Genomic DNA, 16,975 nt, shown 5'->3' on the forward strand with positions numbered 1-16,975 from the left:
ACCACTAGAGGGAGCCAAAAAGCAAATTCACAACAGTACCCCCCCCCTTAGTGAGGGGTCACCGAACCCTCACCAAGACCACCAGGGCGATCAGGATGAGCGGCGTGAAAGGCCCGAACTAAATCGGCCGCATGCACATCAGAGGCGACCACCCAGGAATTATCCTCCTGACCATAGCCCTTCCACTTGACCAGGTACTGAAGCCTCCGCCTGGAGAGACGAGAATCTAAGATCTTCTCCACCACATACTCCAACTCGCCCTCAACCAACACCGGAGCAGGAGGCTCAGCAGAAGGAACCACAGGCACAACGTACCGCCGCAACAAGGACCTATGAAATACGTTGTGAATGGCAAACGACACCGGAAGATCCAGGCGAAAGGACACAGGATTAAGGATTTCCAATATCTTGTACGGACCAATGAAGCGAGGCTTAAATTTGGGAGAGGAGACCTTCATAGGAACAAATCGAGAAGACAGCCATACCAAATCCCCAACACGAAGTCGGGGACCCACACCGCGGCGGCGGTTGGCAAAACGCTGAGCCTTCTCCTGTGACAACTTCAAGTTGTCCACCACATGATTCCAGATCTGCTGCAACCTATCTACCACAGAATCCACCCCAGGACAGTCAGAAGGCTCCACATGTCCCGAGGAAAAACGAGGATGGAAACCAGAGTTGCAGAAAAATGGCGAAACCAAGGTGGCGGAACTAGCCCGATTATTAAGGGCAAATTCAGCCAACGGCAAGAAGGTCACCCAATCAACCTGATCAGAAGAGACAAAACACCTCAAATAAGCCTCCAGAGTCTGATTAGTTCGCTCCGTTTGTCCATTAGTCTGTGGATGAAAAGCGGACGAAAACGACAAATCAATGCCCATCCTACCACAAAAGGATCGCCAGAACCTGGAAACAAACTGGGATCCTCTGTCCGACACAATATTCTCAGGAATGCCGTATAAACGGACCACGTTCTGGAGGAACACAGGAACCAGATCGGAAGAGGAAGGCAGCTTAGGCAAAGGAACCAAATGGACCATCTTGGAGAAACGATCACATATCACCCAGATGACAGACATGCCCCGAGACACCGGAAGATCAGAAATGAAATCCATAGAGATGTGTGTCCAAGGTCTCTTCGGGACAGGCAAGGGCAAGAGCAACCCGCTGGCACGAGAACAGCAAGGCTTAGCTCGAGCACAAGTCCCACAGGACTGCACAAAAGACCGCACATCCCTTGACAAGGACGGCCACCAAAAGGACCTGGCCACCAGATCCCTGGTGCCAAAAATTCCCGGGTGCCCTGCCAACACCGAGGAATGAACCTCGGAAATGACTCTACTGGTCCACCTAGCAGGCACAAACAATCTGTCAGGTGGACAAGAGTCAGGCCTACCAGCCTGAAATCTCTGCAACACACGTCGCAGATCCGGAGAAATAGCTGACAAGATAACTCCTTCCTTAAGAATACCCACAGGTTCAGCGACTTCAGGAGCATCAGGCACAAAGCTCCTAGACAGAGCATCGGCCTTCACATTCTTCGAACCTGGTAAATACGAGACCACAAAGTCAAAACAGGAGAAAAACAATGACCAGCGGGCCTGTCTAGGATTCAGGCGTTTAGCAGACTCGAGATACATCAAATTTTTGTGATCAGTCAAAACCACCACACGATGCTTAGCACCCTCGAGCCAATGACGCCACTCCTCAAATGCCCACTTCATGGCCAACAACTCCCGATTGCCCACATCATAATTTCGCTCTGCAGGCGAAAACTTCCTAAAGAAAAAGGCACAAGGTCTCATAGTAGAGCAACCAGGACCTCTCTGAGACAAAACGGCCCCTGCCCCAATCTCCGAAGCATCCACCTCAACCTGAAAGGGCAGTGAGACATCAGGCTGGCACAAAACAGGCGCCGAAGTAAACCGGCGTTTCAACTCCTGGAAAGCCTCCACGGCAGCAGGAGCCCAGTTAGCTACATCAGAGCCTTTCTTGGTCATATCCGTCAAAGGTTTAACAACGCTAGAAAAATTAGCGATAAAACGACGGTAAAAGTTAGCAAAACCCAAGAACTTCTGAAGACTCTTAACTGACGAGGGCTGAGTCCAATCATGAATAGCTCGGACCTTGACTGGGTCCATCTCCACAGCAGAAGGGGAAAAAATGAACCCTAAAAAGGGAACCTTCTGTACACCAAAGAGACACTTTGAGCCTTTAACAAACAAAGAATTTTCACGCAAAATCTTGAAAACCATCCTGACCTGTTCTACATGCGAGTCCCAATCATCAGAAAAAACCAGAATATCGTCCAGATAAACGATCAAAAATTTATCCAGATACTTCCGGAAAATGTCATGCATAAAGGACTGAAAAACTGAAGGCGCATTAGAGAGCCCAAAAGGCATCACCAAGTACTCAAAATGACCTTCGGGCGTATTGAATGCGGTTTTCCATTCATCTCCTTGCTTAATGCGCACAAGGTTATACGCACCACGAAGATCTATCTTGGTGAACCACTTGGCACCTTTAATCCGGGCAAACAAGTCTGACAACAGCGGCAAAGGATACTGAAATTTGACAGTGATCTTATTTAAGAGCCGATAGTCAATACAAGGCCTCAAAGATCCGTCCTTTTTGGCCACAAAAAAGAATCCCGCACCAAGAGGGGAAGAAGAAGGACGGATATGCCCCTTCTCCAGAGACTCTCTAATATATGAACGCATAGCGGTATGTTCAGGTACCGACAGGTTAAATAATCTTCCCTTAGGAAACTTACTGCCTGGAATCAACTCTATTGCGCAGTCACACTCCCTATGAGGAGGCAGTGCACTGGACCTGGACTCGCTGAAAACATCTTGATAATCAGACAAATACTCCGGAACTTCCGAAGGCGTAGAAGAAGCAATAGACACGGGCAGGGAATCCCCATGATTTCCACGGCATCCCCAACTTGACACTGACATGGCCTTCCAATCCAAAACTGGATTATGGGTCTGCAACCATGGCAACCCCAAAACAACCAAATCATGCATTTTATGCAAAACAAGAAAACGTATAACCTCCCGATGTTCAGGAGTCATACACATGGTAACCTGTGTCCAAAACTGCGGTTTATTTTCTGCCAACGGCGTAGCATCAATACCCCTAAGAGGGATAGGATTTTCTAATGGCTCAAGAACAAAACCACAGCGCTTGGCAAATGACAGATCCATAAGACTCAGGGCAGCACCTGAATCTACAAACGCCATGGCAGGATAAGATGACAGTGAACAAATCAAAGTTACAGACAGAATAAATTTAGGTTGCAAATTACCAACGGTGACAGGACTAACAACCTTAGTTAGACGTTTAGAGCATGCTGAGATAACATGTGTAGAATCACCACAGTAGTAACACAAGCCATTCTGGCGTCTATGAATTTTCCGCTCATTTCTAGTCAGGATTCTATCACATTGCATTAAATCAGGTGTTTGTTCAGACAGCACCATAGGTGAATTTGCGGTTTTTCTATCACATTGCCTTAAATCAGGTGCCTGTTCAGACAACACCATAAGGGAATTTGCGGTTTTGCGCTCCCGCAACAGCCGGTCAATTTGAATAGCCAGGGCCATGGAATCATTTAGACCTGTGGGAATAGGGAAACCCACCATCACATTCTTAATGGCTTCAGAAAGGCCATTTCTAAAATTTGCGGCCAGTGCACACTCGTTCCACTGAGTCAGCACGGACCATTTCCGAAATTTTTGGCAATACACTTCAGCCTCGTCCTGGCCCTGAGACATAGCCAGCAAGGCTTTTTCTGCCTGAATCTCAAGATTGGGTACCTCATAAAGTAAACCGAGCGCCAGAAAAAACGCATCAATATCCGCCAATGCCGGATCTCCTGGCGCCAGCGAGAAGGCCCAATCCTGAGGGTCGCCCCGTAAAAAAGAAATAACAATTTTCACTTGCTGAGCGGAGTCTCCAGATGAACAGGGTCTCAGGGACAAAAATAATTTACAATTATTCCTGAAATTTCTAAACTTAAATCGGTCTCCGAAAAACAATTCAGGAATCGGTATCTTAGGTTCTGACATAGGATTTCTGGTAACATAATCTTGTATGCCCTGCACACGAGCAGCAAGCTGGTCCACACTTGTAATCAAGGTCTGGACATTCATGTCTACAGCAAGCTTGAGCCACTCAGAGGTAAAGGGGAAAAGAAAAAAAAAAATGAGAGAGAGGAAAAAAAAAAAAAACTCAGAATTTTCTTTCTTATAATCCCGCTTCTGCAATGCATTTAACATTTAATACTGGCCTGGCAAACTGTTATGACCCCAATGGCGAGGGTCTCAGAGAAATAGGTAAGTCTGCGAAGTACAAAAATCCAGCTCATAGGGCAGTGGTAACTGGGTTGACCATATATCTACTCCTAACGCCAACACTAGAAGTAGCCGGGGAACATGCCTACGTTGGTCGCTAGATGTCTCGCGCCAGCCGGAGAACTAACTACCCCTAGAAGAGGAAAACAAAGACCTCTCTTGCCTCCAGAGAAAGGACCCCAAAAGTAGGATACAAGCCCCCCACAAATAATAACGGTGAGGTAAGAGGAAATGACAAACATAGAAATGAACTAGGTTTAGCAAAGAGAGGCCCGCTTACTAATAGCAGAATGTAGTAAGATAACTTATATGGTCAACGAAAACCCTATCAAACATCCACGCTGGAAATTCAAGAACCCCCGAACCGTCTAACGGCCCGGGGGGAGAACACCAGCTCCCTAGAGCTTCCAGCAAGGACAGGATACAGATTAAGTACAAGCTGGACAAAAATGCAAACAAAAACAAATAGCAAAAAGCAAGAAAGCAGACTTAGCTTAATCTAGCAGGAACCAGGATCAGTAGACAAGAGCACAACAGATTAGCTCTGATTACAACGTTGCCAGGCATTGAACTGAAGGTCCAGGGAGCTTATATAGCAACACCCCTGAACTAACGGCCCAGGTGAGCATACAAGGGATGACTGACATACCCAGAGTCAAATCACTAGTAACTACTAGAGGGAGCCAAAAAGCAAATTCACAACAGATGTGGATGAAGTTTTAGCCGTATGTTGGAATCCACACAGTATCCTACGTGGAGGAAGGCAGAACAGCAGTCATCATATTATATAGCACTGTGCACTTACAATTGCTCATTTTGCCTTTCTACCCAACTAATTCATCTCTTTTCTATTAGGTCTATGACATCACGTGATTATTAACTGACGAGCTGAATCCTTCTAAGTTCTATGTAGAAACAGGAGGTCTAATTTTCCCTGCATGAGTCATCACTGCAAAAGTCCCTGGCAGGGGGAAGGAGGGAGCAGCTGTTTCAGGAGTTGCAGAGGGTGATGACTCATGCAGGGAAAAGAGACTCAGTTTCTATATAGAGCATGAGACATGAGTAAGACTGCTTACTGCAGTTGAAACGCATCGACTGGGTCATGTCGTCCATGTAAATTTTTATTTGTATGCAGTATATTTTCATTTGAAAAAGAAAAGGAAAATCCAGTCCTGTTGAGCCCGACTCCAATTTTTTCTATTATCCTTGCTACTACTATCTCATATATTTTCTCCAGTATTAAAAGATTTAAAAAAAAGTCTAAAGATGCACTGTATATATATTTCTATTACAAAGTGAAAAAGCACCAATAGGACAATGGATGAGAACCCACTGACTTCTTATATTCTAATTTTTTAAATTCTTTCCCGAGCCACTTGTACACAGTGACCCCATAGCATTTTTCGCATAACCTCACAAAATCAAATATTGTTTCTCTATTTAAGTCCATGGGGAAAAAAGCTACGAAATTAGCTTAAATCAAAAACACAAAACATCTGGCCACTGTAAAAAAAAAAAAAAAAAACCATGGAGCCAGACTGCTCAGATGCAAAGTCTGAGGCTATATACAAACGATGTGGAAGTCTGTGAAAAAGTCATATCCTCATGCGTCTGCATTTACATGTGGATCGAGATGGAGATTTTCCATTGCAATGGCTGATATCTGCAAACCATTGTCACAAAATCAATAATGGATAAGTGTTTGGTGTTGACTTCTTAAATGGATGTTTTTTCAGGAAAGTCCAGTTTAGTTAAAGGGGTTTTCACCAAATCCACAGTTGAAAGGGATAACTTGGTGATTACTGGGACACTTAGCAATCTCGTCTACAGGCAGTCCAGGTCCCATCTTGAATGGAGTGGTGGCGGGCATTCTCGAGTTCTCTATTTGTTCCCAGATTGGCAGACATATTAGAGCTCTGTTCTCTGCTTTCTCTGCCAGTCCCATAGACAATAAATGGAGCTGAGGTCGAACATGTGCATCTCTGCACCGTTCAAGATGGGGCTCCAGAGTCCCTGTACACAAGATTTCTAAGGGTCCCAGCATCCCTTGTAGATATGGGGTAATTTGCAAGTTTTAGAAAAATCTTTTTATATAACAGGTGTTTTATCAGTGTAGCTTTTACATACCTATTCCACAACGTGCTAATTCTACTATAAAAAGGACCCGTCGCCAGGTGATAAGTGGCCGTTTTTACTATTATTTTATTCCCGCAGCTCCCTGAGTAATCTAAGTTGTTTGTTTGTTTTTTTGTTTGATTGTTTTTTTTTAAATCTATCATATGGTTCTAGAGATATTGGCCTTTTTTATTTAGTGATTTTTTTTGGTCTTTACTAAGGGGGAATAACTTACAGGCTCCTGAGGGGCGTGTCTTTAGGATGTTCTGAATTATTACCCTGTGAGTCATGCCCCCTTAGAAAAGATCAATCAAATTAGCATCACATAAAAGGTCCTTATCTCTGTTGGTGTATGGCGGATAAAACACCAACAACACATATGAATCATCAGGGGAGCAGCAAGAATAAAATAAGAGCAAAAAATGATCACTTTTGACCAGATGACCAGTCTTCTTTATGGAGATACTCATTGATAACCATGCTGGTTCTCTTTCACTTACTAACGTCAGAGCAAAAGTGAGCTCTTTGTTCATAGCAAATTATTTAATTATTATAAATTTCTTAATAAATTAACTGGTAGGTCAACTTTATCAACCACTTTTTTCACTTTGTGTTCACGGTTCCTGTGGACCACTGTATGTCCATGGCAGGAAACAATCCTTGTGTAGTTTGATCACTGAGTCATTCTGAGACACAAATGTCATCTATTTCTTGTTAGCGTACCAAATGTACATTAACAAGAAGTAGGGATCATCAAGAAAATAAAATGACTGAGATATTTAATTAGGAACATTCTTTCATTTTTCATTTTGGATGTACTGGAATAATAAAAATGACACTACCGTCAGTTACAATAAAATATGACGTTCTGAATGAAGTGAAAATATTCTTTTTTTTTATTTAAAAAAGTAATAATTGATAAGACACACTAACATGTTGGACTACATGTAAAGAAAAGATTTCTTCATTATTAAATGAGTTTTCCCAGATCAGAAAGTGATGACATATTGTAAGTATAGGCTATCACTTTCTGATTATGCAGGTATGCATGTCAATAATCCAGCCTCTACCTTCTCAGAATGAATTCTCAAACAGTATGCCATCCCTTTCTGTAATAGAAAACCCCTTTAAAAAAATATGGACACTGAAGAACTACAAGCATATTTGGCTATAAAACATTTTGCAAACAGGTTAGCTTAACAATTCCACAGTCTATATGTATCAGAGTCCATACAGCAGGTGCAGACTACAGAATGAGGTAACAATCATCTGAGCTTGTCTGATGGCAGGGTTTGCAACCTCTATGCTCCAGAATCATCATTTCAGCTGATCATAAGTTAGTTTAGAAGATTATTAAGGAGAAGAGAGATACGAGTTACCAATCTTGCCATTAGACTTGACAGATAATTCAATTCTGCAGTCTGTTATGTACTGTGATTCACGGCGGCTGTAGAAACAATTAATTCAGAATTTATAATTAAACCCTACTGCATAAAAGCTTTTAAACCTAAACTAATGTCTCTAAAGCTTTTTATATCCTTTAAAACAATGACAGTCCAGAGAATCGCTTATACTACACGTATACTGAAAACAAGGCTTTATTATTACTGAGAACCTGTCGGTAACACTACCCAAGCGCAAACAGAAATGGTGCAGACTAGGGCAGTGTAAAACATTATAAAAGATACCTAATATGGCACTATCCACTTTGTCATTGCACCAAAATTCACCTTTTATCGATATGCAAGTTAGGTGGGCATATCAGTGCACTTGCAGACTATGGCTCCTCTTTCCTTCTCCTTCCCGACACTACCCCGATTCTTGATTGACAGTGGAGAGCAGAGGAGATGTTATGCATCAGATCTGTTGACTTCATTGTTTATCAAGAAGTGGTGTCGGTGGGGAGAAGTGAATAAGATCCATAGACTTCAAGTGCACTGATACACCCAACAGTGCACTTGCAGACCTAAATTGCATATCAATTACCAGCGGATGGCGCTGTAATAGGTATCCTTCATTGTGTTTTATACTGCCTTATCCTGCCCTACCTCTGCTTGCACAGGTATAGGGTTACTGACAGGATCGCTTTAACATATAGTAATGATAACATTTAAAAATACTAATACTATGACCACAAGTACATGCAAATTAGAGAGCAAGTATAAAAAAAATCCATAAAAAATATGAAAAATATTGACGATATACTTTCATTTAAATAAATTATAAAAGCATAATAACGTTCAGCTGCTATTTGCTAACGGGATAGAACAGAGAAATGTAAACTTAGTCTACAGATATTTTGGGGAGTCTTCTGGAGTGCTTATTCTTTTTGCATTCTGGTTGTCAAGATTCCTCAATAGTAACAAATGTGACATAGATACAAAGGAGGAAATGATGGGTTTTAGGCTCTGATCAGTTTATCATTCTTTATCATCATTTTATTGGATGATGAGGGTAACTTTACTCCTATGTCATCGACAATATCTACATTTATTCTCTTTTTGAAGTTGAGCACTACGATATCCCAATGGTCACATGGAGCGCCCAAGGTGATAGTGAGGTTTTTGATGTTGCCCAATCAGTCCTGTCTTATATTCCACTGAAAAACTTGTCAGAAGCTAAAATATTTTAAAGGATTATTTGGTATAAAAAACTAAGTGAGATTTGTCTGTTTCCCTACTGCAGCCAAAGAGTCTTTCATAAGTTATTATTAGAAGGAGATTTCTTTGTGCTTGTTCCTTCCTGGTCAGAGGTCAGTGGCTTCATAGCCATTTCTTGCTTATGTTGTTCTTTTTTCTGTTTTCTTTTCTGAAGATCTTTTTCTATTTTCTTTTCTGTATCTTTCAGAAGTGAAGTCAAAAGGTTTAACAGTAGTGAAAGCCATGCAAGGCCAAAAATAATCCAAAAGTACACCAAAGCTCTGTATCCTTCAAATGGGTGAGTGCCCTTGGGTCCTAAAATAAAAATATTTACTTGGTAAGTCATTGTGTCTTTAATTCAGCGCCCTTCTAATGTTAGCTAAGAATCTGTTTTCTCAAAATGTATCGACATGTAAGATAATAAATATCATGTATAAAGAAAAAGGAAACAATAAAGACCCTTATAACACATACCGGATCCTACTACGTAATCACCAAAGCCAATGGTGCTCAGTGAAATGAAAGCATAGTACACTCCTTCTCTGTACGTCCATTTTTCAGTTGCTGTAAAAACCAATGGTGGTATTCCCAAAAACACAAGCACTCCAGACATCAGGAAAAATATTATTGTTAGGATTTTTGCTTTCTTCTAAAAAAAAAAAAAAAAATGTATGTATTACCTACTGTTAATGATTGTGACAAAAAAGGAACATCATCAATAAGTAATTAATTTACACACATTGCTCAATAATTATTTGATAGTCACTGCGATGTACAATAGCTGACCGCTAAGTGAGACCCTACACTTAGCAAAACAAAAGTTTTTAAAGAGGTTGTCAAAGGACTCCTCCTCCAATCAAAATTTTTATTCTCTTAACATATTGCAATCAGCAAATTATATAGCACTGTGTACTTACAATTGCTAATTTTGCCATTCTACCCAGCTAATTCTTCTCTTTTCCATTAGGTCCATGACATCCACCTATTAAAAACTGACTAGCTGAATCCTTCTAAGTTCTATGTAGAAACAGGTGGTCTATTTTCCCTGCATGACTTATCACTGCAAAAGTCCCTGACAGAACGAAGAGGAAGCTGCTGGGTCAGAAATTAAAGAGGGGAATAATAAATGAAGGGACATGAAACTTCCTGTTTCTACATAGTGCTTAGAAGGATTCAGCTAGTCATTTTATAATTATGTGATGTCATAAACCTATAGAGATGAATTAATTGGGTAGAAGGGCAAAATGAGCAATTGTAAGTACAAAGTGCAATATAATATGATGACTGCATTATGTTAAGAGGATATGATACACCTGAAGAAGGCTTTACAGCTGTAACGCATTGTGTATACAGTTTTAAGTGTTTTAAATCAGTGTGAAGAAATCTTCTAAGCAATCTGAAGTTCCTGCACCTTGATATCACTGTCATGGCACAGTTGTCAGGTGACCCGGGACCAGGGGCTCCTTCCCTGTCCCTAACACTAAGGGATGCCCTAGCTCACCCTGCTCACCGAGATACTTCAGATGGTGAAGATGCCGGGGCCTCTGCCCTTGCCTTATCTCCTGAGTTAGCCTTCTGTCTGTTCTCTTCCCCCACATTTACTGTGCACCGTAGTACACCAACCCGACACAACAAGGCGACACAAACAATGGTTAACAGAAAACTCCAGGCATACAAAATATTCACTCACATATAACAGAAGAATGCACTGAGGCATGAAGGTAGGGGAATATACCAAAACAAATAAGGATAAGGAATTACTATGCATACAAATCAAACAACAGTCACAGATAACTCCTCCTTTCCTTCTCATATGTACTCCTCCCCCGTTAGCCATGCAGCAAATTCTAGCTCTGACAAGGATTTGTAACACAGCCCAGATTATAAAGGGGAAGGGAGTGGCTAAATGAGCTCAGCTGTGAACACAGGGATTTCCAACATGGCCAATTAACCCATGTTCAGTCAGAAGAAATAAATACAATTAAAATGAAGGAGAAGCGATTCTTCTCAGCGCCAAAGTAGGAGCAATCAGACGTGGCTGTCTCCTGACTCCACACTGTCGCGGTAACCCCGTGACAATCACTTGATGGGAAAGACAGCGCCATCCCTGGATCTCCTTTCTGGAAAATTAACTAACCTGAAAGTTAAAGAGGTTGTTAGTTTTACCTTTTTCACTCCTTTTCTAAGGAGACATTTTCCAAGTCTAATACACCAGTGGGACAGAGCATTGCCAACACGACCAAGAATTATGACATTCAGAGGGATTCCAAATAAAGCATAAATCACACAGAAGATTTGTCCACCTGCCGTTTTGGGGGCAATTGTTCCATATCCTGAAATTATTAAAAAAGGATTTTGGGGGGGAAAATTATGAATATTGCATTTACACTTATATAACCTTAGACCCAGTTTCACATTGTAGTATCTCTGACCCATTACCTTAATGAGCGGGGCCACGTGAACGCTCGGCACAGGAAAAGCTGCTGGAAGCCGGAACCAACGAGATGCAGGGCATGCAGGCAGGGGAGTAAGATGTTTTTTTTGTTTGTTTGTTTTTTGTAATAGTAGCCATGTGACGGTGGGAGCCATGCATACCAGGACAGCGACGGGGGGGAAGCCATGCATACCAGGACAGCAACGAGGGAGCCATGCATACAAGGATAGGGATGGGGAGCCACGCATACCAGGACAGGGATGAGTAACAATGCATACCTGGCTTATACTCGAGTCAATAAGCTTACCCAGTTTTTCCTGGCAAAATTAGGTGCCTCGGCTTATTCTCGGGTTGGCTTATACTCGAGTAGATATGGTAATAAATTAAACATTAAAATGGCAATAGCAAATAAATACTGTGTAATAGGAACTGAACTTACCAATGGTTGTTACAACAGTACCAGCAAAAAAGAAGGAGCTGCTGAAATCCCAGTTTGTTTGCTTCTCTGAAGTGTTATTTAGTAAAGGGTCCACTCCGTGCTTAACTGCATCTGTGATAACCTGCTCTTAAAACAAACCTCCATCTTAGCAAAAATAGAACCAACTATTTGTTCCTTTCATAGTAAGGAAAGCAAAGCCAAAATAATGCTCCTAAAGGAATGGCCATGCTAGGAACTTGAAGGGGACATGTCAAGATGATTTTATACCTCTAAATAATTACATTTTTGTACATGCACATTGGGGCTGATTAAATCCATACCTTGATTTTCGAAATCTGTTTTGGCGTTTCTCAGCAATACAGCTTTAAAACCTTTTGCAAATGAGCTGCAAGTGCTTACTGAGGAGGGGGGACAATGCACTTGCAGCTCTCCTGTCCTCCCTCCATTTTCCCCATCCGCCACCCACCTCCAGTATCTGAGTAACAGATCACTCTTGGTTCAGTGACCTATCTAACCTGATTGAGATCTTTCACAAGCACTATTAGTGTGCAGATCGACTAGTGATATAATGAGACCCTTACTGCCCATGCACTGCCCCATGTACTAACGGCGCTTGAAATCAGGTCAATGAAACAAGATTGACTTGATAGACACATAAGGCAGGTGGAGAGTGATGAGGGAGGGCAGGAGAGCTGCAAGTTCAATGTCCCTCTACGGGATCAACATCATCACCCTCCTCAGTCAATGTCAACACTTGATTTCGTAATTTTCCAACTTTGAATTTTTATGCCCTTAAATCACAGAGATATGTCACACAAAATAGTTAATAAGTAACATTTCCCACATGTATACTTTACATCAGCGCGATTTTGGAACCAATTTTTTTTTTTTTATAGGAAGTTATAAAGGTTGAAAATTGACCAACGATTTTTACAACAAAATTTTCAAAACCATTTTTTTTAGGGACCACCTCACATTTGAAGTCACTTTGAGGGGACTATATACAAAAGTGACACCATTCTAAAAAGTGCACCCCTCATGGTGCTCAAAACCACATTCAAGAAGTTTATTAACCCTTCAGGCGCTTCACAAGAATTTTTGGAATGTGGAAAGAAAAAAAATGAACATTTAACTTGTTTTTGTAAAAATATTACTTCAGATACCCTTGTCAAAATAAAAAAAAATAATTGTAACAGGAAAAAATGGACCCCAAAATTTGTTGTGCAAATTCTCCTGAGCGTGCCAATATCCCATCTGAGGGAGAAAACCACTGTTTGGGCGCACGGCAGAGCACGGAAGGGAAGGAGCGCCATTTGACTTTTTGAATGCAAAACTTGCTGGAACAATTGGTGAACGCCATGTTGCGTTTGGAACCCCGACCAAGTATTGAGTGCATTTATTGAACATACATTTCAATAGGCCAACATTTCGGATTTTAAAATCATTTTTCAACCTGGTGTTATAAAGTATTCTAATTTACTGAGATAATAACTTTTGGGTTTTCATTGGTTGTAAGCCATAATCATCAACATTAACAGAAATAAACACTTGAAATAGATCACTTTGTTTGTAATGACTCTATATAATATACGAGTGTCACTTTTTGTATTGAAGAACTGAAATAAATTAACTTTTTAATGATATTCTAATTTTGTGAGAAGCACCTGTACATATTTAATTAGTGCCTTGATAAAGTATTCATAACTCGTGAACTTTTCCATATTTGTTCACGTTACACCAACAAGCTTAAATAGATTTTATTGGGATCTTATGTGATCTACCAACACAAAGTAGCAAGTATTTGTGGTGTAAAGAAAATTACTCATGTTTTTCTAAATATTTTTAAAGTATAAATGTTAAAATTATGACATGCATTTATATTCAGCCTACTGTAGTCTGACTTTGTAGAACCACTCTTCACAATTAATGCTGCAAGTCTTTTGGGGTATGTTTCTACCAGCATTGCACATCTAGAGGTGGCATTTTTGCTCATTCTTCATTGCAAACTAACTCTAGCTCAATGAGATTGGATGGAGGTGTTTTGAGATTGGATGGAGGTGTTTTGAGATTGGATGGAGGTGTTTGTGAACAGCAATTTTCAAATCTTGGAACAGATTCTCAATGGGATTTAAGGTCTGGACTGTGACTGCGCCATTCACACACATGAATATGTTTTGATCTGAACCATTCATTGTAGCTCTGGCAGGATGTTTAGGGTCATTGTCCTGCTGGATAGTGAACTTACGTCCCAGTCTCATGTTTTTTGCAGCCTCTACCAGGTTTTCCCACAGGATTTCCCTGTATTTAGCTCCATCCTTCTTCCCATGAACTCTGACCAGCTACCCTGCACCTGCTGAAGAAAAGTCTCCCCACAGCATAATGCTGCAACCACCATGTATGATGGTGGGGATGGTGTTTCCAGGGTGATGTGCAGTGTTAGTTTTCCGCCACACATAGCAATTTTCATTTAGCCCAAAAAGTCTGACCAGAACACTTTCTTCAACATGCTAGCTGTGTCCCCTATATGGCATGTGAAAGAAAGTGCTCTTGTCAGATGAGCCAAAGTAGAACTTTTTGGGCTAAATGCAAAACATTATGAGTGGCAGAAAATTAACACTGTAGATCACCCTGAAAACACCATCTTCACAATTAAACATGATGATGGCAGCATCATGCTGTGGGGAGACTACTTCAGCAGGGGCAAGGAAGCAGGTCAGAGAGGATGGGAAGATGGATGGACCTAAAAATAGGCAATCCTGGAGGAAAACCTGTTAGAAGCTCCAGAAGACATGAGACTGGGGCATACGTTCACCTTCCAGCAGGACAACAACCCTAAACATGCTGCCCTAGCTAAAGCTTTTTCAGCCTCTAGAGGTACAAAGCTGGAAGAGACATCCAATTATATTCTATTAGATCAGTTCTGTAATCTGACACATTAGTTGTAGGAATAAAAACTGTTCCAGGAGGTTGAATTTAAAAAAAAAGAAAAAAAAAACATTAACTTTTCTATCCAACCCCAACCAGTGCCCAAATTATTTTTGTTATTTTATGCCTCAGCCGGACACATATACTGATATATCTGAACCCAAACTTAGGTGAAACTTTATCTACCTCCTACTATTTTGTAGATATATCATATTTAAAAACATTCTACAATCCCTTGTTCTTCATTTACTAAGTTCCCACTATTGGTAATTCTCTCTTTATTAGCAAATTGATCAGCATCCATCAGCATCAGTCTTATGTAGACTTCTTTGTCAATATCTGCTAAAGCCATAGGTTGCAATTACCCCGATTATCCTCCATAATTAAAGTTAGAAGAATATAGTTACAGGACATTTAGCAATCAGCTGTAAAAAGTCTCCAAAAGTGTAAATAATGAAGATACTAAAGGTAACCTGCATTTTATGGTAATGTGTTACTTCTACAGTTGACGCTGCTCATGCGATTGCAACATCGAACTGCGGAGACTCATGATTGCTTTCTGTATGTTGGACAATTAGGGCTTTTATACAATGTGAGTAATTTATCATTTTCACCAGTTTTGTCTCATGCTCAATTTGCACAAAATGTTTTCACATATTTCACTCCACTCTCGCCACTTTTAAAATATGGATAAAAAAGTGAGAAAAGGTAGCTCTGCAAATAGGTCAGCCAAATTTATCATTTCTGACTTTTCTAAAATGTTACACTTCCCGCTAGGCTGGAAGGAGGTGGGGTGAAAAAATATAAAAACATCTCAATATAGAAGTGTTGTATGTAAAAATAAATCAAATTTCACAAATTTTGATAGATCTGATGCAACACAGCCACAAGCAAAAGTGACTTGATAAATCCCCCCATCCTGTCTGGGAAAAAAATACTGTATCTCCAAACAAAGAAAAGGACCTCTCAGATCAAAAGTACTAGTGGTGCATCCAGCGAAAGTAGTATACCAAGTCACTACTCCAACAAGGCGTAATAGAGGTCAGGGCAGGTCATGCTTCAGAATTAGAAGCTAAGCTTGAACAGTTCCCCTATTATGGCTGACAATAAGATACCTAGTTAGTTCAGGTTAAAAATTAGTTTTTGGTGGGAGAACATCCCCGTGTATATAAGCCAATAGATACAAGATTGTTATCTTAGTGGAAGACACATCCTAAATGAGGCAGAACACTTCTGAGCATGGCATCGAAATAATGTCTACCGTAAAATGTGCTTACATTAATGAGACGTTCCAGAGCCTCCTGTGTAAGACAAGTATGGTTCTTCAAGAAGTCCAACCTGTGTTGCTCTGTTTTTATCTTTACGTCTGTCTCCGCATCTTGTTCCAATATCTGAAACACCATAGCACCAGCCAACAGGTAGAGGAAAAATCCGCCAGCTAACAGGACACTTTTAATATGCTCGGAAAGCATGGTCATGTGCCGTTTCTTAGTTTTCTTCTCATCCGTTCACTTCTGTCTTCGCTTCACATCTCACTGTGAAAAACAGGAAATGCAGTTCTTATTTCTGTACGTCAGTCTTGGGAGTTCGAGTATATATATGAAGGAATCTGCAAATCACAAGGGATGTCCAAGGGACAAGCACAATGACTTGCCATCAGTCAGGGTGGAGTTACGTACGGCTCGTCCCTCAACCTTTGTACTTTGAATTCTGTCACAGTTTGCATTTCTTGTAAGCAAATATATACAGGACAGACGATCATTACATAATATGTATAAACAGCGTCTGATAAAGGAAACAATGGACTTATCTGTAATCGTATGAATCAGTACCATTGTTCCTAGAAATGGACATGATGACATTTATTAGTATAGTGTTTGTGTACTTCCATAATGCCCTACAAAAGGCAACATTCGCTATATTGAACATTAGCTATGATAGGAACCGTCCAGTCTTGTGTAAATAAAATAGTCACATCTAGTACCAGAAAATTTCCTACTATTACTCCCCTGTGGTGGCTCCAATGCTGGTCCACACATCTTCCTTCCCTGGTGGCCGGGAC

At 40.9% G+C, this 16,975-nt stretch overlaps 1 protein-coding gene across 1 annotated transcript; it reads right to left on the reverse strand.

Annotated features, from left to right (window-relative positions):
- Positions 1-9,024: 9,024 nt before the first annotated feature.
- LOC143776112 (potassium channel, subfamily K, member 16-like) lies at positions 9,025-16,499 on the reverse strand. The gene is made up of 5 exons (XM_077265134.1): positions 16,191-16,499; positions 11,989-12,109; positions 11,282-11,448; positions 9,590-9,764; positions 9,025-9,430 (listed from the first exon to the last, which is right to left on the reverse strand). Exons 1-5 carry the CDS (start codon positions 16,389-16,391, stop codon positions 9,174-9,176), a joined length of 921 nt encoding a protein of 306 aa, XP_077121249.1. The 5' UTR covers positions 16,392-16,499; the 3' UTR covers positions 9,025-9,173.
- Between the last annotated feature and the right edge of the window lie 476 nt (positions 16,500-16,975).

This window comes from Ranitomeya variabilis, chromosome 1 (genome assembly GCF_051348905.1).
Source record: "Ranitomeya variabilis isolate aRanVar5 chromosome 1, aRanVar5.hap1, whole genome shotgun sequence".
Lineage (NCBI taxonomy): Eukaryota > Metazoa > Chordata > Amphibia > Anura > Dendrobatidae > Ranitomeya > Ranitomeya variabilis.